The sequence below is a fragment of the Mercenaria mercenaria genome, chromosome 6 (genome assembly GCF_021730395.1).
Source record: "Mercenaria mercenaria strain notata chromosome 6, MADL_Memer_1, whole genome shotgun sequence".
Lineage (NCBI taxonomy): Eukaryota > Metazoa > Mollusca > Bivalvia > Venerida > Veneridae > Mercenaria > Mercenaria mercenaria.
The window spans coordinates 4,811,146-4,837,668 of NC_069366.1; the positions used below are offsets into that span (position 1 = coordinate 4,811,146).

Below are 26,523 nucleotides of genomic sequence, written 5' to 3' on the forward strand. Positions count from 1 at the left end.
ATGTACAGTGACAGGAATGGGAGGGGGGGGCACCTGTGTCCTATGGACACATATCAAGATATTCCTGCCCGTCCACTTGGCTCAATAGGGAGAGTGTTGATCTGTGGATCAAGGGGCTGTGAGTTGATCACCAAGCAAGGATTATAGTGTCATTGGCAATTTTTTTAAAGCAATTGTGTCTGAAATCATTTGTCCTGCTCCTTTGATTCATATGGAGGAGTTGACATTTACTTGCAGGAAACATGTTAGCACTGGAACACTTTACTGCCGGCCTTAACACATCTGAAATACTTTTGAAAATGGCGATTAACCAAAAAAAAACAACAAAAAACAGCAACAACAAAAAAAAACTTTTTACACGAGCTCTTATTTCCATAAATGAGACAATGTGCAGAACGCAGTTTTAGCCTTGTTGGTCCAAGGTCAAGATTGTGTAAGGATAAAATAGGTCATACAGGTGCTTACCCTTACATCAGATAGTGACATATGTTTCCATGTACATAACATTACACTCCTCTTGTGTCTATTCATTGTTGTGCAGAATTTTTATCTGTCCATATAATTTTCTTCCCCTGAATGGTAATGGAATAACTAGCCACTATGCATAATGAAACAATGGGCAAAACAAACATTCATGTCTCTTCAATATGAATGTAATATGGTAAAATCAAAGCTGAAATAAGCAATATTTTGTTAATATTATATATGCAGAGCTTAGTTTTTAGTTATTATGTCTTCCTATTGCATATGAGACTTTCTGTTTTGCTTTGCCATCTGTCTGTCCATTAGTCTGTTCACATTTAGTATATCTATGCTTCTGGTTGGAATTCAATGAAACTTAACAGGAGTGGTTGGTAGCAAGATTAAATGTTTTGGGAGACATAATGTTTGACTAGAGTAACTGCATTTTTGCCATAGCAACAAAATAAAAGGATATACATATTCTCTGTACTTATACCATCTATATGTGTACCAATCTTAATAAAAAAATGTTTTTATAGCAGCAGATCAGACAAATGTCCATTTTGGTAAGAGTCTTTCATTGCTGGTCAGTGGCCAAGTTCCTTCTGCCCATCCAGCTGGTTACTGGAAGGTCGTTGGTTTTACCCAGATGCCTGCATGTGATTAGATAATGCACAGAGGGGCACATGGAAATCTTCATCCACCATCAAAAGCTGGAACGCCATACGACCTATAATTGTGTCTGTGTGATGTTAAACCAACAAAAATGTTCCTTCTGGTCTTCCATCAGTGACTTTCTGTGTACACCTCATATCATAAAAACCTTGCAAGGAGAAATTTGAAATAAATGTTTATTCCATTGAGATACCTCTCTGCCAGATTAAGATTGAAGTTCAAAAGTTGGAAACACAAATGTTTAAGTCTGCTCAAGATTCTTTCAAGAGATAGCAGTGAGAGGTGTTGAGCAAGAACACTAAGCCCAAAAAAAACATGTTTTAGCTGTAAAATTCAGGTGAGCAATCAAGGGTCAACACGTGTTTTGGTTTGGCTTTTTTATGCCCCCACTTTGGGGGGGGGGGGCATATAGATTTGCCCTTGTCCGTCCATCCGTCTGTCCGTCCGTCCTTCCGAGAATGTTGTGTCGCGCCTAGCTCCAAAAGTATTTCACGTAGAGATAATGTTTGTTTTGTTTACAGGTTAACAGCCTTGTTTGTTTTTGTTTACAGGTTAACAGCCTATGCTATATATTAATGAAATAAGAGAAAATGTTTGTTTTGTTTACAGGTTAACAGCCTATGTATTAATAAGAGAAAATGTTTGTTTTGTTTACAGGTTAACAGCCTATGTATTAATAAGAGATAATGTTTGTTTTGTTTACAGGTTAACAGCCTATGTATTAATGACTTTCTCACTACTGTATACGGATGAAGTTACCTATGTATCACCAGAAAATCTGAAGAAATCATTTGATTACATCAAGAACAATGTAACATACAAGGACTGTGATTACCAGTATTTTGTTGAAGAAGGAGAACTTATCCATACCGAAATGCAGGTATGATATAAAACTTATTATAACATAGTTATGTCTCCATCACATATTGGGGGAGACATCTGTCTGTCCATATGTCTGTCTGTCACAAAGTTTGTCCATGCAGCTCCTCCGAAACCGCTAGGCAGATTTACATCAAACTTACAAAGAGTGATCATTGCCAGGCCTAGTTTTGCATATTGACAGCACTTTCCTGTTTGGTGATTTTAAGCAGAGTTATGGTTTTTAGTATGTCATATCTTTTGGCAGATTTCCACGGAACCTTACAAGAGCGATCAGTATCAAGCTTCATTGTGCTTATTGTAAGCATGTTTCGGTTCAGTGATTTTCAGTTTAGTTATGGCCCTTGATTTCTTGTATTTTACCTTGGCCATGCAGCTTCTCCAATACCACCAGGAAGAATTACAGCAAACTTCACAAAAATGATCATTGCCAAGTCTAGTTGTGCATTTCATTGACTTGCCGTATAGAGGATTTTCAGTAGAGTTATACTTCTGTTGTATAGTTCTCTTTCACCATTTGGCAGATTTCCACCAAACCTTAAAGAAGTTATAAGTGCCAAGCCTAGCATGTTCCGATAATTAATTTTTACCATAGTTACATGTATGTCCCTTGTTTTTAGCTCACCTGAGCCAAAGGCTCATGGTGAGCTTTTGTGACCGCTCAATGTCCGTAGTCCATCATGTGTCATGCGTTGTCCGTCCGTCAACATTTTCTAAAAAAATCTTCTAGAAAACCACTTGGCAGAATTACACCAAACTTAATAGGAATGATCCTTGGGTGGTCCCCTTTCAAAATTTTTCAAAGAATTTAATTCCATGCAGAACTCTGGTTACCATGGCAACCAAAAGAAAAACCTTTAAACATCTTCTTGTCCAAAACCGCAAGGCATAGAGCCTTGATATTTTGGCATGTGACATCATCTTATGGTCCTCTATCAAGGTTGTTCAAATTATGCCCCTGTGGTGAAGAGGCCCCACCCCTGGGGTCACAAGTTTTACATAGACCTATATAGTAAGACTTTAAAAGTCTTCTAGTTTAAAACCACAAGACCTAGTCCTTTGATATTTTGTATGTAGCATTGCCTTGTGGTCCTCTACCAAAACTGTTCAAATTATGCCCCTGGGATAAAAAGAGGCCCTGCCCCGGGGGTCTCAAGTTTTACATAGACTTATATAGGAAAAAAACTTTAAAAATCTTCTTGCCTGAAACTGCAAGGCCTAGCCTTTGATATTAAGTATGTTGCCTTTCCTAGTGTTTCTCTACCAAAATTGTTCAAATTATTTGTGTAGGGTGAAAAGAGGCCCTGCCCTGGGGGGTACCAAGTTTAACGTAGACTTATATAGGAAAAGAAAATAAAGTTCAAGGCCTAGGCCTTTGATATTTGGTATGTAGCATTGCCTGGTGGATCTCTAGCAAGTTTGTTCAAATTATGCCCCTGGGGTGAAAAGAAGCCCGGCCCTAGGGGTCACTTGTTTTAATTACGAGTTATATAGTTATCAGATCATATTTCCTAGACTGTTTAATTATAATTACCTGATGACCCGAAGCGATTAGGGATCACTTGACTGTGACCTTGACCTACTGACCTACTTTCTTGTTTTTTAAGATACAGCCTTGAAATTTAGATGACATGTACAGTTTTGCACACCAATCTTAAAACTGACTTTCAGTTACCATGAATGTAACCTACTGACCTACCTTTTTAATATTTTAGCATCAGTTTGCCATTTGAAACATGTGGCTCATATTACTCAGATGAGCGATCCAGGGTCCCTCTTGTTTCATATTTTACATTGTTTACATTATTTGCTGTATACACCAAACCTCCATGTGATAAGTGTGAAGCCTAGTTGTGCATATCAGTGTCATGTTCTGATGTAATGATTTTCAGCAGAGTCATGACCCTTGATTTGTCAAATTCTTTGATATCTGTCTTACTACTCCTTTACTGCTGGTTTGGAATTCCTTCCAGAAGTTACCACTGCTAAGCCTTGTTGTGTATATCATTGGAATGGTATGGTTTAATAATTTTCCCTGGAGTTATGGCTCTTATTTTGTGGCATTTTACAATTTCTTTGTGGTAAGTTGTGGGAGACATGTTTTTCGTTACATGTTTTTCCTGAAAAACAATCTGTAGTTTCTTTTTTTTATAGTTTGCTTTAATTTTGAATAAAGGATTGAGAAAATATACTTTGATTACTTATGAAGGATTCAAGCCTCTTATTCTGTAATCCGAGAAATGAGAAAGGATTTAACGCAGCATTATACTGTATACTGTAAACCTAGAAATGAAAAGATGTTTAAGGCAGTATTATTCTGTTAACCTAGACATAAAGAAGGGTTTAAGGCAGTACTACACTGTAAACCTAGAAATGAGGAAGGATTTGAGACAGTGTTACTCTGTAAATCTAGAAATGAAAAGGTGTTTAAGGCAATATTTTACATTTAACTTAGAAATGAAGAAGGGTTTAAGGCAGTTCAATACTGTAAACATAGAATTAAAGGATTTAAAACAGTGTTATACTGTAAACCTAAGAATGAAGATGGATTTAATGCAGTGAAGACATATTTAAGGCAGTTTTACACTGTAAACCTATTATCAAACTGTAAACTTAAGAATTAAGATGGATTTAATGCAGTGAAGACATATTTAAGGCAGTTTTACACTGTAAACCTATTATCAAACTGTAAACTTAAGAATTAAGATGGATTTAATGCAGTATTATAATGTAAACCTATAAATGTAGAAGGAGCTGTGGTCTAGTGGTTAAGATGTCGGCTGCTCAACCCGAGGGTCATGGGTTCGAGCCCCACTGGGGTCACGACCATGAAATCTCATGTGACACCAGATTTATCCAGGAAGCAGGGTCTAGAGTGGTTAAACTTTCATCACAAGCTAAAATAGATTAGTATAAACTAAATTTAGAAGGATTTAAGGCAGTATTGTACTGTAAACCTAAGAATTAAGACAGATACATTGATATACCATAAACCTAGAAATGAGAAGGATTTAAGGCAGTATAACATTGTAAACCCAGAAATGAGGAAGGATTTAAGATAGAATTAAACTGTAAATCTAGAAATGAAAAGGGGTTTAAGGCAGTATTATACTATAGACAAAGAAATGAAGGGTTTAAGGCAGTATTACACTGTTAACCTAGAAATGAGAAGGGTTTAAGGCAGTATTACACTGTTAACCTAGAAATGAGAAGGATTTAAGGCAGTATTACACTGTTAACCTAGAAATGAGAAGGATTTAAGGCAGTATTACACTGTTAACTTAGAAATGAGATGGATTTAAGGCAGTATTACACTGTTAACCTAGAAATGAGAAGGGTTTAAGGCAGTATTACACTGTTAACCTAGAAATGAGAAGGATTTAAGGCAGTATTACACTGTTAACCTAGAAATGAGAAGGGTTTAAGGCAGTATTACACTGTTAACCTAGAAATGAGAAGGGTTTAAGGCAGTATTACACTGTTAACCTAGAAATGAGAAGGATTTAAGGCAGTATTACACTGTTAACCTAGAAATGAGAAGGGTTTAAGGCAGTATTACACTGTTAACCTAGAAATGAGAAGGATTTAAGGCAATATTACACCTGTTAACCTAGAAATGAGAAGGGTTTAAGGCAGTATTACACTGTTAACCTAGAAATGAGAAGGATTTAAGGCAATATTACACTGTTAACCTAGAAATGAGAAGGATTTAAGGCAGTATTACACTGTTAACGTAGAACTGAAGACAGATTGAAGGCAGAATAATGCTGTGTACCTAGAATGAGAATTTTAAGGCAGTATTACTCTGTAAAGTTTGGGATGTTTAAGTTTCACATTTTTCAGTTGATTGGCACTTAATTTTTTTTGGTCTCAATTGTAATACAGTAAAAGATGGAGAAAATGGTTGAGTTATCCATAGTTTCCAGCAATCTGTTTACAGTCTCACATATTTGTAGGCCAACTAAAGTAATATAAGTTTGTATTTTCTTGATTTACATATTATCATTAAAAGGAATGGTGATTTGTGATAAAATTACAATAGTGAAGGTATTGCAAGTATGCAAGTTTATAGAATATACTGTTCTTGTGAATTTCACTAACTTAAAAACATGCAAATTCATTTCTAGGTTGACAGTACTATGCAGGCCAATTTCTTGTATTATTACTATGACTTAAATCCTATTTTGGTAATGACGTTTTTTATTACAGGGAGACTCTGGATCTAGATTTGGATTTGTAGCATTTGTGTTAATGGCGGTAATGGACTACAAACAAGCAGCTTTAAAAGCAGGATTTGATGATTCAGTTACGGTGAGTTTGTTGCCCCTGTAAAGTGCACAGTTTATTACCTCTCGAAAAACCGTTACAAAGTAAGTGGATTTTATATGAAATAAAGAACAGCCGGATTTAGTAGTGTTCAGCCTTTAACAATTTAGGGAAACTACTCTTGTGCAAAAATTGTCTAGGCTAAAAACCTAATTAAGATTACCTTCATATTCCATAGCAGATAAAAGTGCTTTATTTATCCCCCCGCCAAAGGCGAAGGGGATATTAGAAATGCTCCCCGTCCGTGCGTCCGTCCGCAACGATCTTTGTCCGGAGCATAACTCCAAAAGTATTGGAGGGATTTTCTTCAAACTTCATACACTGATAGAACACATTGGGAGGAAGTGCAATGTGCAAGAACAATAACTCTACCTCACCTATTTTTTGAGTTATTCCCCTTTATCTTATTTTCTTAAAAAAATTTGTCCGGAGCATAACTCCAAAAATACTGGAGGGATTTTCTTCAAACTTCATACACTGATAGAACACATTGGGAGGAAGTGCAATGTGCAAGAACAATAACTCTACCTTGCCTATTTTTTGAGTTATTCCCCTTTATCTTATTTTCTTAAAAAAAATTGTCCGGAGCATAACTCCAAAAATACTGGAGGGATTTTCTTCAAACTTCATACACTGATAGAACACATTGGGAGGAAGTGCAATGTGCAAGAACAATAACTCTACCTTGCCAATTTTTTGAGTTATTCCCCTTTATCATATTTTCTTAAAAAAATTTGTCCGGAGCATATCTTCTTCATGCATGGAGGGATTTTGATATGTCTTGGCACAAATGTTCACCACGACGAGGCAGAGTGTCATGCGCAAGAACCAGGTCCCTAGGTCTAAGGTCAAGGTCACACTTAGAGGTCAAAGGATACAAGAATGAAAACCTTGTCTGGAGCATTTCTTCTTCATGCATTGAGGGATTTTGATATAACTTGGCACAAATGTTCACCACCACGAGACGGAGTGTCATGCGCAAGATCAGGTCCCTAGGTCTAAGGTCAAGGTCACACTTAGAGGCCAAAGGTCAGATACAAGAATGACTTTGTCCGTAGCATTTCTTCTTCATGCATGGATGGATTTTGATGTAACTTGGCACAATTATACACCATCATGAGACGAAGTGTCATGCGCAGTTCCCTTCTTTAGAATTACTTCCCTTTGTTGTTACTTTAAATAGCTTTTATTGTAATTTTTTCATTACTAGTCGTAGGGAAAAATCGAGACCACTTTTCTGTAGTACAACATGCACGCTACATCCAATTTTGAGGTGTATTTTGACCAATCTCTACCTGGGTACAACATGCACGCTACATCCAATTTTGAGGTGTATTTTGACCAATCTCTACCTGGTAAAGATTTTTATGTAGACTTAAAATTTTTTTTTTTTTTTTAAGATTAACTTCCCTTAGTTGTTACTATAAATAACTTATATTGTAACATTTTTATAATTGACCGTAGGGAAAAAACAAGACCACTTTTCTGATGTTACTTTCCAATTTTAGGTGTATTTTAAGGTATCTCTACCTGGTAAGGAGTTTTTTGTGGACTTAGAAAAACAAAAGACTTACAATGATTACTAAACAACCACAAAATTAAAATTCCATTTGCAAATACAGCTGCTACAGTAAACAAAATTTGCTGTGACGGGCGTATATTGTGACATTCTGGCACTCTTGTAGCCATATAGAAAAACATCATAGCTATACTGTTCATGAAAATTTAATAAAATTTAGCAGTAAACCACCTCACCACTGACTTATTCTTTCTTCCACATCTTTAAAACCCCTGATGCGGACCACAACTAAATGGTTCTTCAAAGCTTTCCCCAAAATTAATACTTTCAGACACTAACTTGCCAGGAACTTTAGCCTTCAATTATAATATGCCCGGCGGGGGGATTAGCCATGTCTAACATGGCTCGTTTTTTCAATGAAAGAAATTTTACATAAATCTAATTGTGTTTTGAAGAAAGAAATATTGAATGTTACATTTATTATGATACTACAGTCTAACCTGTACTAGCGGTCACCTCCGATCAGCGGCCACCTCAGTTCAGCGGTCATTTTATGACACCCCAAATGGATTTTCCTCTATTTCATCACTTTATTCAGCAGCCACCTCCCGTTCGCGTCACCTCGTGTCAATTTTGTTGTTCACAGTTCGATCTCGGTTAAAGATAATACTCGATATCTAATTAGTACATTATATTTGTGATTTTTTTTTTATTTCTTTCATCAAAATACTATTAAATTGTCTGTAACAATTTTTGTTGTAAAAAAAAAAAAATGCCGGAGTTTACGATTGCTAAGAAGACCATTCGTATTGCGAAGGCAAATGCACGTCAATGTATCCTGGTAAGATAATAATAGAAAACCGAAAAAGAAATGGGCCTAAAGGCTAAACTGGTCAGAAGTTTGAAAAATACATATACTGGCTGCACCTCCGATCAACGGTCACCTGGCTTAAGTTCTTTCAAAATCCATCACAGGTAGTGTAACTCACTGATTGATAGTTGCACAAAAGGTGGTTAACACAACTACAGAGCTGTCAAGGGTTTCATGAGTCTAAGCGTGAGAAGGGGTTCCAAGGGGCGGTTGCCCCTGGTGGGAGGTCTGGGGGGCAAAGCCCCCCCATATGCTAACGGTGCATTCTCGTTGATTTTTGTGAAAAAATGACCAAAAAAGACATTGACAAGAAATATATTACCCGCCGATATCGTGTTGTAAACAACTTTATAAATTCCCGCCTTCCGTCCTAACATCTATCAATCGGTTCATCTCTAATACTCTATGAAGTTTTGCCGAAAACAAAATATTAAAATCTACAACTAAAACACAATTTAAAATGAAAATTTTTTCCGAGACCAGTTTTAGCACGAACATTTCAAAAGGCTTTAAAACTTTTTTTACAGCCAGCTCCAGTGTTTATGACCGAAATGTGTAAACACGGGCTAGGATTCCCCTTAATAATATGTGTAAAAATAGCAATGTTTGTAGCTGATATTGCTATTTTTAGACATATTTATATATGGTCACGTGAAGCTGCATCATCATGCAGACCGTTAACACTGCAATCTTGCGTAATACACTAGGCAAAGACAGATGGAGCGGGTGACGTCACAGTATTTTTTTTTCTCGTTATTAGTGGGAACTTGAGTGTTGATCGAGTTGAAAATAATTGTTGAAGATATTTTTTATCTAAATTTGCGCACTAGCGTGAGAAATTGAAACCAGGGCGTGAGAGCGTGATTTCTGTCCTGAATGCGTGATTCTCACGCTCAATGTGTGAGACTTGACAGGTATGCAACTACAAGGACTGTCAGAGATAAATTTTATCACCTGAAATTTATTATTCTGCTAGTTCTTGATAACACTCTTTTTGTATCAACTATTAGGCATAATAATACTAATTCATTATATCAACATATTTCCACATCTTGGCCATCTGTTATATAAAACATTTGCTTTGATAAGGGATGGCAATGTCAATTTCTCTTATTATTATTTCATAATTGCTTACTCCATATTAATGTAATGCTTATTGAAAATTGATGTATTTTCAGAATTTTGCTTATAATTTAAAAGTATTATATCATATGTTGTAAGACAGTGGCAGTAATAGTTCTAACAATTTATCCTGTTTGTTGTATTTCAAATGATATACATTATATAAAGAAATGTTAAGAGAAGACCCATATAAATATAAAGTGTCACTAAATACAGAAATGTTAAGAAATGACTCCTCTGAATACAGAAATGTCAAGAAATGACTCCTCTAAATACAGAAATGTCAAGAAATGACTCCTCTATATACAGAAATGCAAGAAATGACTCCTCTAAATATAGAAATGTCAAGAAATGACTCCTCTAAATACAGAAATGCAAGAAATGACTCCTCTAAATATAGAAATGTCAAGAAATGACTCCTCTAAATACAGAAATGTCAAGAAATGACTCCTCTAAATACAGAAAGGTCAAGAAATGACTCCTCTAAATATAGAAATGTCAAGAAATGACCCCTCTAAATATAGAAATGTCAACAAATAACCCATATAAATATAGAAATGTCAACAAATAACCCATATAAATATAGAAATGTCAAGAAATGACTCCTCTAAATATAGAAATGTCAAGAAATGACCCCTCTAGATATAGAGATGTTAAGAAATGACTCCTCTAAATACAGAAATGTCAAGAAATGACTCCTGTAAATATAGAAATGTTAAGAAATGACTCCTCTAAATACAGAAATGCAAGAAATGACTCCTCTAAATATAGAAATGTCAAGAAATGACTCCTCTAAATACAGAAATGTTAAGAAATGACTCCTCTAAATACAGAACTGTCAAGAAATGACTCCTCTAAATACAGAAAGGTCAAGAAATGACTCCTCTAAATACAGAAAGGTCAAGAAATGACTCCTCTATATATAGAAATGTCAACAAATGACTCCTCTAAATATAGAAATGTCAAGAAATGACCCCTCTAAATATAGAAATGTCAACAAATAACCCATATAAATATAGAAATGTCAACAAATGACTCCTCTAAATATAGAAATGTCAAGAAATGACCCCTCTAGATATAGAGATGTTAAGAAATGACTCCTCTAAATACAGAAATGTCAAGAAATGACTCCCGTAAATATAGAAATGTTAAGAAATGACTCCTCTAAATACAGAAATGCAAGAAATGACTCCTCTAAATATAGAAATGTCAAGAAATGACTCCTCTAAATACAGAAATGTCAGTGTCAAGAAATGACTCCTCTAAATACAGAAATGTTAAAAACTGACACCTCTAAATACAAAAATGTCAAGAAATGACCCCTATAAATATAGAAATGTCAAGAAATGACTCCAGAAATGTCAAGAAATGACCCCTCTAAATATAGAAATGTCAACAAATGACCCCTATAAATATAGAAATGTCAACAAATGACTCCTATAAATACAGAAATATCAAGAAATTACCCTGTAAAATATAGAAATGTCAAAGAAACAACATCATTGATGAGTTACATTTGTGTATCTTACCTTCTAACACTACATCACAGCATCATTTGTTGTCCATCTATCTGTCCTGTCTGTCATCCTTCTATTAATATTTTCTTTAAGCTATCTCCTCCAAATCCTGTTGAAATTGATGAAACGTAACATTGATTTGCCTATGAGGTGTAAAAAACATTCAATTTGGCTGCACAGAGTCCACCAACTCTAGGCAATCTTCAAAATCTTAATGACATTTTTACTGTTGGTCCAATTTTTAGCTCACCTAGCAATGCGCATGGTGAGCTATTGTGATCACACTGTGTCCATGCATGCGTCTGTCTGTCAACAATTGTGTTTAAAGGACATCTCCTCCAAAGCCACTGAATGGATTTTGATGAAGCTTGGCATGGATGTTCCTTAGATGGTCCTCTACCAAAATTGTTCAAACGGTTCTGCTTGGTTGCACATAGGGGCTGCCAGAGCTAAAAATAGAAAAATCTTCAAGTGACATCTCCTCCTAAACTGATGGTCTGATTTTGAAATATTTTCACACAGATGGTCCTTACGTGACCCTCTACCAAGATTTTTCAAATTATACCGATTTGTCAAAAAAATGGGCGCCAGGGGGCATGGTCACTTTTCCCTATATGTACATAGTGGAAATTAAAATAAAGTCTTCTTCTCTGAAACTGCTGGCCCAATTTTAGAATACTTTAATTATTTTAATTTGTCAAAAAACATGGCCGCCAGAGGGCATGGTCGCTTTTCCCTATATGTATATTGTGGAAATTAAAAAGATCTTCTTCTCTGAAACTGCCCAGGCCCGATTTTATAGTTATTTTACACAAATGGTCTTTGTGTGACCCTCTACCAAGATTGTCCAGATTATTTTGATTTGTCAAAAAACATGGCCGCCAGAGGGCGTGGTCACTTTTCCCTATATGTATATAGTGGAAACTTCAAAAATCTTCTTGTGTGGAACTGCTGGCCCCATTTTAGAATAATTTTACACAAATGGTCCTTGTGTGACACTACCAAGAATGTTCAAATTAAAATAATTGGTCAAAAAACATGGCCACCAGGGGGCGTGGTCCCTTTTCCCTATATGTATATAGTGGAATTTAAAAAAATCTTCTTGTGTAAAACTGCTGGCCCGATTTTAGAATAATTTTAAACAAATGGTATTGTTTGACCCTTTACCAAGATTGTTGAAATATACCGATTGTCAAAAACATGGCCGCCAGAGGGCGTGGTCACTTTTCACTACATGCACATTATAGTGAAAACTTTAAAAATCTTCTTGTGTGAAACTGCTGTCCAGATTTTAGAATAGTCTTACACAGATGGTTCTTGTGTGACCCTCTGCCAAGATTGTACAAATTTTTCTGATTCGTATAAAAACATGGCCACCAGAGGGCCAGGTCACTTTTCATCAACAATTTCTCCTAATGGATTTTGATGAAACTTTACACAAATAATCTCTGGGTAGCCCTCTTTCAAAGTTGTTCAAATGGTTACGGTTCATTGCACAAATGGGTCTTTTTGGTTAGAAGTAGGTTTTCAGCTATCAGACTTAAAAAGTCCTTTTCTCTAGAGCTTAGATAATTGGCATGTGATAGTTAAGGGTTTGACTCTCTTGTCCAAGTTATTGCCCTAAGGTAAAAAAATGGCCATGCACCTGTGTCTGACATGTACATACCATAGGCTTTTACCTAAGAAACTTTGAAAAACCAATAATAGCTAGAGCCTTGATATTTGAGGTGTGATATCAGATTTGTAATTTCTACCGTAATTATTCAAATCATTGCCCTAGGTTCAAAAATGTGTCTGACATGTATATAATATAGGCTTACATTCTGTACTTATACAAACACACTTGAAGCCTTGTACACAGGTGAGCGCTTTAAGGTCAATGACCCTAATTTTACAGAAAAGGTAACATGACTTTTCAGAGGTTTGTCAACATTATAAAGATAAAAATGATACCAGCCACAACTAGTTTCTAAGTGTGTCTCTTTGTCTGCTTTTCCTGTAAAGATGAATGACCTATTGTCACCTGGACCTCTTCTTTTATCAGCATGTATGTAGGCAAAATTATGGTTGTTGTGAAAAGCCTGAATCCTGCAAAAAATCATAGGCTTGACTACTTACTTTTTGAAGGAGGCAGATCTAATGATAAAAGGAGCAAGTGATTGGCTACGAAGTCACAAGAATGAATTGATTCAAACAAGACAGCCTTATCAACTTGCTATTGCTGCATATGCTCTGGCAAGAGCTAATGGAGGGACTCCAGATGCCACAAGTATTGAACTCTTACAGAAACTCCAGGAACTATTGCAAGGTATGTAGTCTTTATTCTATACAAACATTTAAGGTCAAAGATCAACATATAAATTTTAGCTCGACTATACAAAGTATATGGAGAGCTATCCTACTCTCTCCGGCTTCGGTATCTTTCAGCGTCCCCACCCTGGTTAAATTTTTTTTTACACTTTCTCTTTTTTCTCCTTAGGCCAGAGTTTTATTATTTTTTGTTACTCGGATTTTGGGCAGAAAAATGTTGACGGGGGGGAAGGCAGTAAAATTTACTAAAACAACAGACGATAAGTGATCACTTCAAATATGTTGCCTGAAAGGATTTTAACACTACTTTAATACACATTTAACCTATAATACAATGAAAATTTCCATTCTGTGTTTAACTTTTTTATTATCTTGAACATAAAATTGATGATTTCAAAAGCTTTAACAAAATCACTCTTTGGGCATGGGTACTATTTGCCCTTGGTCATAACATCTCCGGCGAGTATTAAATTGATGATTGAATAGCAAACCATCTGTCATTTTCAATTTTCAATGGTCTGATCGGCTGGTTTCATTTTTAGCATGTGCATACTTTTATTATACGCCCGAAGGGACGTATTATGTTATGACGCTGGTGTCCGTCCGTCCGTCCGTCCGTCCGTCCATCTGTCCGTATGTCCGTTAGCAATTTCGTGTCCGCTCTGTAACTCTTGAACCCCGTGAAGGATTTCAAGGAAACTTTACACAAATGTTCACCACACTGAGACAATGTGCAGAGCGCATGTTTTGGATGTCTCGCTTCAAGGTCAAGGTCACACTTAGGAGTCAAAGGTCATATCACTTTGTTTCGTGTCCGCTCTGTAACTCTTGAACCCCTTGAAGGATTTCAAAGAAACTTGACACAAATGTTCACCACACCAAGACGACGTGCAGAGCGCATGTTCCGGATGACTTGCTTGAAGGTCAAGGTGACACTTGGGGGTCAAAAGTCATGTCAGTTTGTTTCGTGTCCGCTCTGTAACTCTTGAACTGCCAGAAGGATTTCAAAGAAACTTGGCAGAAATGTTCACCACATTGTAACGATGTGCAGAGCGCATGTTCCGGATGACTCGCTTCAAGGTCAAGGTCACACTTAAGGGTCAAAGGTCATATATGACTTTGCTTTGTGTATATTGCTCTGCATTGCAGTGCTCTTGTTTTTATTTGGCAGATCTCTTTTTTGTACTTACAATAATTTTTTTTTTGAATTACTTCCCTTTTATGTTACTATAAATAGCTTATTTTGAAACTTTTTTATTATTGGCCGTAGGGAAAAACCGAGACCACTTTTCTGTGGTACAACATGGATGGTACCTCCAATTTTAAGGTGTATTTTTACATACCTGTACCTGATAAGGAATTTTTTGTAGACTTTGAATATTTTTTTTGTGGACTTAGATTTGTTTTTTGAAGTTTTCCTTTTGTTCTTCCAGTCCTTTGGGGCTACAACAGTCAAGTTCTTAAAATTTTGCTCCCATCCTATGATGTAAGCCTTCGGGCGTATATTGCCCCGCTTGGCGGCGCTCTTGTTTTTAATTCACAAACTATTCTGACCAAGATCTTTATTTAATACATTTTAATATTTATTTGTTGTGTTATAAGTCACACTGACACAATTTTATAGGTCATATGGTGACTTTCCAGACTTAAATGGTGCAGGAAGACCCCAGGTACTCCTACTGGCATCATCTCAGGCAAGAGAATGGGCATCTGGGTAGAACGGCCTACCTTCCGTCAGCCAGCTGGATATTTTTTTCGCATGATGACCTGAGTGGGGCTCGATCCCACAGTGGTTAGGGGCAAGTGATTCAAAGTCGGGCCACTCTTTATTTTATATTCAATGGCCAGAAAATGACTGAAAGCATAAGTAGCTAGATAGGTCCCTGAAGGGGATTTGTATGCAATGGAATATATAGATATATACCTCCAATCAGGCAACTTGTAATATATATATATATGTCTTCATAAGCATATCACAGGGTTTTATCCCCTTCATAATAGGGTCCTTCCCTCAGAAAATATCTTTTAAATTATGCAGTTTTCCCCAAAAACTGACTTTACATCAGGTTTTTTATTCCCCTTTGCCCAAACACTGAGCTATTTTTGCTCCAAATCACAGGCCTAAGCCCTTTTCCCTCCTGGTAAAAAAAACAACCCAAAATCTGAAACGGATGACTCCTTTGTTTGGCAGCACTTTGTTGCTCCTATACCTCATCCCCATGTAATATATAACTGCCAAAGGCATGTCAAATTCACATTCAATGTTGCTGTTGTTATTTACGTCGGGTAAATCTATGTTTTTCTAACATTTTGAGACACCGATACTGACCGTAACCATTTCGCTAAGTTTTTTCTAGCTTTCATCTTTTTGGCCTTTACAGAACTTGTTTTTCATTGTTTTATTGTCTATATACTAGATTACAAACCAAATATTCCGCTTTTCCATCGCGCATAAATCATTCAAAGACAATCTTAAATTTCACACAAGTTTTTGTTTACGTACAAGAGACGCTTCCATTTGAGCGGAAATTGCGCCTATATGACACTGACGGATAATGCGCTGACGAATATCGAAGTTGGCGCCGTCGTCAGAATGCAGCAAAACATCGATCGTCGCCCGAAAATAATTTTGAAATTTTTGAAATTTCAATTTTTTGTTTTTTTCGAAAATGACGGAAAATAGGGTCGGCGGGTCTGAGTAACGAAAAATCAAAGAACTCTGGCCTTATCTCTGTAACACTTATATAGTATTTTGATACACTTTATCTTTACCTCTTTTATTACTTATTATATTTTTGACAGAGACTCAAGCTATTGTGCAGTATCTTCATCCACAATTCGAGTTATTAAACACTCCAGAGACAGCTCCAGTTTCCTTAGATGTGCCCAGTTTCACTATCCAGCATCAAAATAGTTGAGCGCTGTCTCCTGCCACAGCTCTTGTTTTCTGTCCATTCAACCACTAATTATAGGACTTTGATATAACTTGGCACAAATGTTGTCAATAATGAAATGGTATGTCATGGATAACTTCTACACCATTGACACAGTGGTAAATTTTAGTCACAGTTAAGTGGTCATGGGTAAGTGAAGTAAAGAATCTGTTTCATGTTGGGTCCATAGCTCCATGCCATCCATTAACAGATTTTAATAGTACTTGGCACAAATGTTTCCCATAATGTGATGACTTATCTTGATTTAACCTAGATTCCTAGTTTAAACATCAAAGTCTTACTTAGAGTCAAAAAATAGGAAATTGTTCTTGTCAGTTGTAGAACAGCAGTAAAATATTGTCGGTTATTTTTGTCATTTTCTTTTCTTGCACGCTTGGATATTCCAATCATAGCTCCAATTCAACATTTGTTGATATATTTCCTTCAGAATAACTACCATCTAATATGATGAAGTATTTCTTTACATTTTTGCCTTCAATTTTGGTGGAATCGTTATAGGTGGATAGTCTAGTGCACTGCATCAACATTTGTACTTAAACTTCTCCTCTGAAACTAATAGTCACAATTACACCAACCCTGGCATGACCCTCTATCAAGTTTTACTGAAATGGTACAGCTTGGCCTTTTGAGGCTGCCAGAGCTAAAGACAGAGAAAAAATGCCGGCCAAATCTTCATCAGACTTGGTCTGTAGCATCATTATAACATCCTCTCCCAAATGTTTTTGATTGGAGCAGTTAACCAAAGTTAGGGGCTGCTAGAGCTAAAATAGAAATACTTTCTACCAACCTGTTTGGCCCTCCTGCTCAGCTTAATAGGGAGTGCACAGATCTATGGATTGAGGGTTGTGAGTTCGATCCTCAGGTGAGGTGTATGTTCTCCCTTACGATTTGATAAAAAACATTGTGTCTGAAATCTTTCATCCTCCACCTCTGGTTAATGTAGGGAAGTTGGCAATTACTTTTGGAGATCAGGTTTGTACTGGCACAAAATCCAGGAACACTGGACAGGTTAGGTTTTCTGCCTGCTGTTACAAAACTGAAATACTGCTGAAAAACAGTATTAAACCAAAAACAAACAAACCCACTTCACATGAACGACTTGGACTTAGTCTGTAGCATCGTTATTGAATGTCCTCTCCCAATGTTGTTTAGCTGGGGACACTCTGGAGGCCACATTTTGTCTTTATAAACTTTGTCAAAATGTTTGTCTCTAGGAATTATAGGCGAGACTTGAAACTTGAATGATTTAGGGTCAAGAACTAGGTCAGTCTGTACAAAAGATAGCAGGAAACATAATGTTAGAACAGAAACCACTTCTTGTACCTGATCATCATTAAACTTTGTCAAAATATTTGTCAGTATAAAATTTAAAATCTAACTTTAATTTGTAACTGAGTGACTTTGATAAAAAACTATGCTTCTGGGTTAAATCATTAAAAAACATGGTAAATGGTTTATCTGATCTGCATGAAACTTGGTCAGAATGTTTGTTTTAATGAAATCTGTGTCATTATTAGATGGTGTGTTATCTAGGATAAAAACTAGATTAGGTGAGCAAAACAAGGCCTTATGGAACATTTTGTTTACTTAGAATTTCAGGTTAAGTGTTTTGCTGAAAGAAGAAATTTGTAAAAAAAAAAAAGAATGGCATATGTACTCCTGTATTTTGTTGTCACTAGTGTTTAACCAATACATTGTTTATTTTTAAAGTACTAACAGCTTCTTGTTTTAAACAGAAAAAGATGATATGGATACTGAGGAGCCAGACTTGAGCCCACCTGAAGGCGAATGCATGTATATGCCTTCATCAGGAGAGCAAAAAAAATGTGTGGAGGATAAAGACTGTAACTCTGGTGGATCTCGCTACATGTATAATAATATGCAGTGTTGCAAGGTAGCTTGTGCAACTGATGGTAGAAAATTGTGCTCAAGGAAACCATATCGACCCACATTCAGAAAGGGCATGCCACAGGATGGTAATTATCTTGAATCAGTCTCAGTTTACTAATTAGATACAGTGTTTAGTTTGAATCAGTGGTACCAACAACATTCTCACATGACAGAAGTTTTCCATGATTCCATAGTTGATCCTCTGGCACATTTCGGGAATATTTTTAGTTTGGTTACATTACAGGTTAAATGTTTCAGCCAGTGACAAATCTTTGAGAACCTATCTAAAGTCGGCTGTGAAAAACATGACCATTCCCTTTTCACTATATCGGCCCCAAATGACGAGAATTTTTATTATTTCTCAATGTAAATTATTTTAAAATATTGGATTAGAGGAATATATCTTTATTAATTGCAGTCATGCAGTATTGTTTTAATTCGTTGTTAAAAAGTATTTTGCTTACAAGTTGCAAACATTGATTGACCGAAGCCACTCCTGATAGTAATTACGGGTGTGCATGCTCACCAAATAAACCAAAGAAATGAATCAGATATTTGTCTCGGGATTCTGATGAATCTCTGGTGGATGAGAATATACCAGTAAATTCTGTGATTATATGACTTACAAGAATTGACCCTTGACCAACATACCTGTTGTGTACATTGCCAAACCACAACACAAACATGCTCATACTCAAATTATATAAACTTTAATTTGCAACAATGTTTTATATTTTCGTAGTTATTGAGCTTTGCTGTAATTTTGAAGCCACTTTCAAGAGCAAGTGTGTCACTAACATACATGTTGTGCATTGAACAAACGAAAAAAATTTTAGATTACTTTTTCTGATTATTGTCAATTTTACAGAGATGAATCATTTTGGATGGACTTTGTTTAAACGTTAACTTTGTGACCCCCAGTTTTGCTTTTATTTCAAGATCATATGGGATCAAAAGGGTCATAAAATGCTACATTTTTTTTAAAAGCCCATTTTGGAAAAACGGGATGCATTGTGATGGTGCATGCATCTGTCTGTCCGTCCATCATAATATGGTCCGGAGCATAACTGTATAACCATTAAAGGTATTGACGTTAAACATAGTATATAGGTAGATGGCGATGAGACAATGTGCAAAGCGCTTGAACTGGCTCTGTAGGTCAAAGATCAAGGTCACAAATTGAAGTAAAAGATCAAAATTGATCATCATATTTCATGTAGGGAGAATAACTTATTAACTATTCAAGTTATTGACTTCAAATTTGAAATATAGGTAGGTGTTGATGAGACAATGTGCAGAGAACATGAACCTGATCTGTAGGTTTAAGATCAAGGTCACAAATCGAGCTCAAACATAAAATCTATCCGTCATATTTAGTGTCTGGAGCATAACTTAATAACCTTTTAATATCGACTTCAAACTTGGGATGTAGGTAGTGGTGCTAAGACGATGTGCAGAGTGCATGAACCAGGGTGGAAGGTCAAAGGTCAAGGTCACAACAAGGTCAAATCCACCTATCATATTTCGTGTTCAGAGCATATCTTAAAACGTATCAAAGGTATTGACTTGAAACTTGGAATATAGAAAATTTGCCAAAAAAGGGAATTTCTCAGACAGTTTTCAAAGCTTGGATAGCTCACAGTGGTGTCAGTTCTTGCCAATCTTTCTCATTATAAGCAAGTAAGATTATAGTAGTATTTTATGTTGCCTCAGCAGATAAATTACACAGACTATTGAATGATGGTGAGTGTCTGGTTATAAGGGGGGTGATTGAGGCCAGATATGTACGAAAGTATATAATCTGTAAGTGACATTTTAAAGCCACTATAAAGGTCTGGAATAAGATTTATATTTTCCCAAAAACACAAATGTCGTCAAATACGTATCTTGTTAAGTTCTCACTTGGCGTAATTGTAATGAATTAACCTTTAACCTGCTGGTGGCAAGTGATTTTGCCTTTGCAGCAAGTGCGGTGTAAGTCCATGCAGGCTGATCATGGTCTGCACTGGTTGCAATGGCAGAAGCACTTACCGCCAGCAGGCTAAAGGTTAAAGAAAAACAAATCACGGAAACTTCATAGTGCACTAATTTGACAATGACCTACTATCATTTTTAGCTCACCTGTCACGTAGTGACAGGGTGAGCTTTTGTGATCGCCCTTCGTCCGTCCGTCCGTCCGTCCACAATTTCTTGTGAACAAGATAGAGACTACATTTTGCAAGCAATTTTGATAAAACTTGTACAAAACAAACTTGTGTTGGCATGATAACTCGGTTCCTTTCGAAAACTGGCCAGATCCCATCATGGGTTCTAGAGTTATTGCCCCTTAACTCCTTGGGGCCGAAATGCGACTAAAGGCGCTATGTTTTCTACCCCTGTAGCGTCAATGTCCGACTATACGCGCGTTATCAGGACTCCCCACGACGGCGATTGACGAGTATAGTCGCGGCACCGAGATCATGCTGATTGCGTCACATACTTGTTAATTTTTGATAATCCTGATAAAAGCAAAATTATTTTGCATACCGGCTATTATTTTTTAGATGTTATAATTATTAATTATGCTAATAATTAGTTTCCTTGTTAAAATAAATGTTTGTAAATTTTCGGTATTAAAAGGAAATAAAAAAGAACTCCACTGTGTTTCGTTCATACTGTATTTCTAAAGATTAAAATAATGTCGGCTGCCCGAGAATTTTCTTAAATTGAAGAAAATATTCATTATCATGCTGATTTTGACGTATCAGTCCGTCGGATGATGATTCCGACGATGAAATTTCATTATAAGAGAAATGAATGATCAGAAAATGTTAACTTTTAGAAAGCTGAAATATCCGTACACTTACATCGCATTAAATTCAAATGGATAAAAATAACACAGCAAAAAATGTTTCATACATAAAAATGTGTGTAAATAAACGCTTTTTGTAAATTTAATAATTCTTCAAAGATAGGTGCAAATATTACAACTTAAATGTCTCAGTGCGTGTCACACAACGTTTGTGTACATGTTTAGAAATAAATTATACATCAAAATAAACCATCGATATTCACTCAAAAATGGGTGTTAATTTTGAGTAATGCTGATGTAAATACTCTGTGTTAATAATGTATTTCTATTTATTGGAATCTAATGTGTTTACATTTTGAAAAAGTAATAAAATCGAAAATGTTCAAATATTTATTAAACGCAATAGGTGTGTAAAAATGATGAATGTTTCGAAGTGAAATTATAATTCTATTTGAATATAACTTACGGACGGAAGTGGATGAATATAAATATTTGTTCAAACTTGGAAGATTTTATAAGTATAGTTTAATTTACACCCATGTTAATAATATTTCCATGCATGATTTCAATTGAGTGCCTGCGAGTGTGATTATGAGAAAATCAGATTATGTTCTTCGACGTCAGGTGGTAATTCTTATCTCGCCGCAGCATGTATATTATGATATCGGCCTCAGGGAGTTAAAGGGCCAGAATTTGTGTGCGTGCATGCGTCAACAATTTCTTGTCTGCACAATAGTGGTTTCATTTATGATTTTATTTTAACCAAACTTGCACACAACTTGTATCACCATAAGATCTTGGTTCCTTTCTTGAACTGGCCAGATTCCATTATTGGTTCAAGAGTTATGGCCCCTGAAAGGGCCAGAATTAGCTATTTTGACCTTGTCTGCACAATAGCAGCTTCATTTATGATTTGATTTTAACCAAACTTGCACACAACTTGTATCACCATAAGATCTTGGATCATTTATTGAACTGGCCAGATGCCATTATGGGTTCCAGAGTGATGGCCCCTGAAAGGGCCAGAATTAGCTATTTTGACCTTGTCTGCAGAATAGCAGCTTCATTTATGGTTTGAATTTAATCAAACTTGCACACAACTTGTATCACCATAAGAACTTGGTTCCTTTCTTGAACTGGCCAGATCCCATAATGGGCTCCAGAGTTATGGCCACTGAAAGGGCCAGAATTAGCTATTTTGACCTTGTCTGCACAATAGCAGCTTCATTTATGATTTGATTTTAACCAAACTTGCACACAACTTGTATCACCATAAGATCTTTGGTTCCTTTCTTGAACTGGCTAGATTCCATTATGGGTTCCAGAGTTATGGCCCCTGATAGGGCCAGAATTAGCTGTTTTGACCTTGTCTGCACAATAGCAGCTTCATTTATGATTTGAATTTAATCAAACTTGCACAAAACTTATATCACCATAAGATCTTGGTTCCTTTTTGTGCCCCCCCATGAGTGGTGGGGGCATATAGATTTGCTCTTGTCCGTCCGTCCGTCCGTCTGTCTGTCCGTCCGTCCGTCCGTCCGTCCATCCGTCCGAAGTTCGTGACACGCCTAGCTCGAAAAGTATTTGATATAAATTGATGAAACCTTGCATGAGTCTTTATCATGATATGAACTTGCGCACCTCCTATTTTTCGTCTGGCTCCACCCCCTATTTTCAGAGTTATGGCCCCTGAAATAGTCAAAAATGCACATTTTGACCTTGTGACACGCCTAGCTCAAAAAGTATTTGATATAGATTCATGAAACCTTGCATGAGTCTTAATCACGATATGAACTTGCGCACCTCCTATTTTTCATCTGGCTCCGCCCTCTATTTTCAGAGTTATGGCCCCTGAAATAGTCAAAAATGCACATTTTCACCTTGTGACATGCCTAGCTCAAAAAGTATTTGATATAGATTCATGAAACCTTGCATGAGTCTTAATCATGATATGAACTTGCGCACCTCCTATTTTTCATCTGGCTCCACCCCCTATTTTCAGAGTGATGGCCCCTGAAATAGTCAAAAATACACATTTTCACCTTGTAACACGCCTAGCTCAGAAAGTATTTGATATAGATTCATGAAACCTTGCATGAGTCTTAATCATGATATGAACATGCGCACCTCCTATTTTTCATTTGGGTCTGCCCCCAATTTCAGAGTTATGGCCCCTGAAGTAGTCAAAAATGCACATTTTCACCTTGTGACATGCCTAGCTCAAAAAGTATTTGATATAGATTCATGAAACCTTGCATGAGTCTTAATCATGATATGAACTTGTGCACCTCCTATTTTTCATTTGAGTCCGCCCCCTATTTTTAGAGTTATGGCCCCTGAAATAGTCAAAAATGTACATTTTCACCTTGTGACACACCTAGCTCAAAAAGTATTTAATATAAATGGTTGAAAACTCGCATAAGTCTTTATCATGATATAAACTTGCACACCTCTAATTTTTTGTCTGGCTCCACCCCTTATTTTTAAAGTTATGGCCCCTGAAATAGTAAAAAAATGCACTTTTTCACCTAATTATATATCTAGCTGAAAAAGTATTTGATGTAAATTCAGGAAACCTTGCTGGAGTCTTTATCGTGATGTGACCTTGCACACTTAGCATTCTTCTTGAGAACCTTAGCTCTTATTACAGAGTTATGGCCCTTGAAATAGCCAAAATAGTGGATTTTTTGTTTGTGATGCTCATAGCTCAAAAAGTATAGCGCCTAGAATAATGAATCCTTTTCAAAAAATGTTTGTTGAGGCTATACCCCATTAAGACTGCAAACATTTGAATTATTGCCACTTATTTGTGACAAATGTACCAGTGGGGGGCACACCCTGTGTCCTACAGACACATTCTAGTTTGAACTGGCCTGATTGGATTATGGGTTCCAGAGTTATGGCCCCTGAAAGGGCCAAAATGAACTATTTTGACCTTGTCTGCACAATAGCAGCTTTATTTATGATTTGATTTTAACCAAACTTGCACACAACTTGTTTCACCATAAGATCTGGATTCCTTTTTTATACGCCCAAAGGGACGTAGTATCATTTATGTTATCGCCTCGGTGTCCGTCTGTCTGTCTGTTCGTTAGCAATTTCCCTTCCGCTCTGTAACTCTTGAACTCCTTGAAGGAGTTCAAAGAAATCTGACACAAATGTTCACCTCATTGAAACGATGTACAGAGTGCATGTTTGGGATGGCTCACTTCAAGGTTAAGGTCACACTTAGGGATCAAAGGTCATATGACTGTTTTATGTGTATATTGCTCTGCATTGCAGTGCTCTTGTTTTTGTTTGGCAGATCCTTCTTTTGTTCACTTACAATAATTTTTTTTTAATTACTTCCCTTTTATGTTTCTATAGATAGCTTCTTGTCCTTAAGTGCAATGATAACAGGTGAGCGATAAAGGGGCCATTATGGCCCTCTTGTATGAAGTATTTGCACCAAAAAACCTCTTTCTATTGCAGCATATATAGAATTTAAAAAGATTACTGTTTTCTTGCTTTGACAATGTATTTTGACACATTTTATCAAATCAGTTAATAATATATTTTAAAGTTTTGAAATAATTATGATTTTGAAAGATTCAGACTCATCATTGATTGAGACTAAAGGGTATGCTCTCCTGGCCTACTTGGAACTCCACGAGAAAGAATCGGACAAGACCAAATACATTGCAAAGATTGAGGAGTTGAAAAAATGGTTGCTTTCTAAGAGGAAAGGAAATGGATTCTTCTCAAGCACTCAGGTAATTTAGTTCACCTGTACTTAATGTTCATATTGCTGACTGCTAGATTGTACAATTACTGTGTCAAAGTGTGCATATCCATGGTGTTGAAATAACAGTGGTTGAATTATGGCATTACTTCCGGACTACTTTTCCTAAATGTCATATTAGATTTATTCAAATGTGATAGAAAGAATAAGCTGAACATTTTTTGTTTTGAAAATTAGTGGTGTTTTCTGGTTAATGTGTTTTGAAGGACTAATGACCAATTGATCGAGTTTCTCTTGACTTCTGTTGCAATGCTTTTTGGATTTTAACCAAATTTTGTTAAAGAATCAGTGGCGGGATGTACTTCTGCATTGTTAAAAATTAGATAGAAAGGAGCAGCTGTTTAAAAAACATGGCTGCCAAAATTCATTACAAGATTAATTTTACAAGAACAGTGAAAAATCACTTCATTACAGCTTCCCATATTTTGTTAGCAATGTCTTTGCTCACCAACTTCAGATTCTAAAAGTTGATTTATTGCTTCACTTTTATCATCTACACTCATAGAATTATTGCCTGTCTTCAAGTCAAGCCAGTAGGTAATTGATGGCCCATATTATTTTGGGGTTACAGGTCAAGGTCATGTATAGAGCTTCACTTGTATCATCTAATCTAGATGTTTTCAATAAAATAAGCATTTGTATCATTAAAGATGGATTACTACTTTTATAATAGTTCATTTAAACTATGAAATGTTAAATGTTGCTTAAAATTTTTGTGGTGAATTAGTTCAAGGTCAAGATGAAAGTCACAGTGACATTGAGGTTGAAAATTGTTTGTTATCAGCAACTGGGCTATACTAAGACCAATTTCATACTGCAAATTGCTTGTAGTCAGTAGATAATCTGTATAGCTGTTGTTTTTTTTGTCATTAGGTCAAGGTCAAGGTAACAACATAGTTAATACTGAAAATTACATAAATCTGGCCGTCATGTTAGTCACAGGAGTTTTTCAGTCAGCTCTTGTTTAATTGTTCTATAAGTTTGGTTACATACAATATCTTACATAGTTTCGGGCATTTCTGTTTTGATTTAAAAAACAAAACAAAAAAACTTGTATCACAAACAGGTTATAGTTGAATTCTATGTGTCTCCAAACCTATGTTGTTTTTTTTCTGTGGCTAGATTTTGCATATCAGTCCACTTTTTAAGTTCATTGAAGTGGTATAGGGAGACATATGCCTTTAACTCTTAGCCTGCTGGCGGCAAGTGATTCTGCCTTTGCGACCAGTGCAGACCAAGATCAGCCTGCACATCCGTGCAGTCTGATCATGGTCTGCACTGTTTGCTATTCAGTCAGTAAATTTTCAGTGAACACCCCTTTCAATAATAAGTGGTACTGCCCACATTGAATAATGGACCAGTCCATTATAGAAATTTAGCAGGGTAAGAGTTAATATGTCTTTACCAAAAGCAGTCTCTAGTTGGT

The 26,523-nt window shown here is 36.2% G+C and overlaps 1 protein-coding gene across 1 annotated transcript in view; it reads left to right on the forward strand.

The window, feature by feature from the left end:
- The window catches only part of LOC123549763 (alpha-1-macroglobulin-like), a 644,650-nt gene that overhangs the window by 584,325 nt on the left and 33,802 nt on the right, over positions 1-26,523 (forward strand). Inside the window, exons 31-35 of the mRNA XM_053546604.1 lie at positions 1,843-2,017; positions 6,226-6,327; positions 13,499-13,679; positions 18,372-18,611; positions 24,905-25,068. Coding sequence (XP_053402579.1) covers positions 1,843-2,017; positions 6,226-6,327; positions 13,499-13,679; positions 18,372-18,611; positions 24,905-25,068 — 862 coding nt within the window. The remainder of the gene's footprint in view (positions 1-1,842; positions 2,018-6,225; positions 6,328-13,498; positions 13,680-18,371; positions 18,612-24,904; positions 25,069-26,523) is intronic.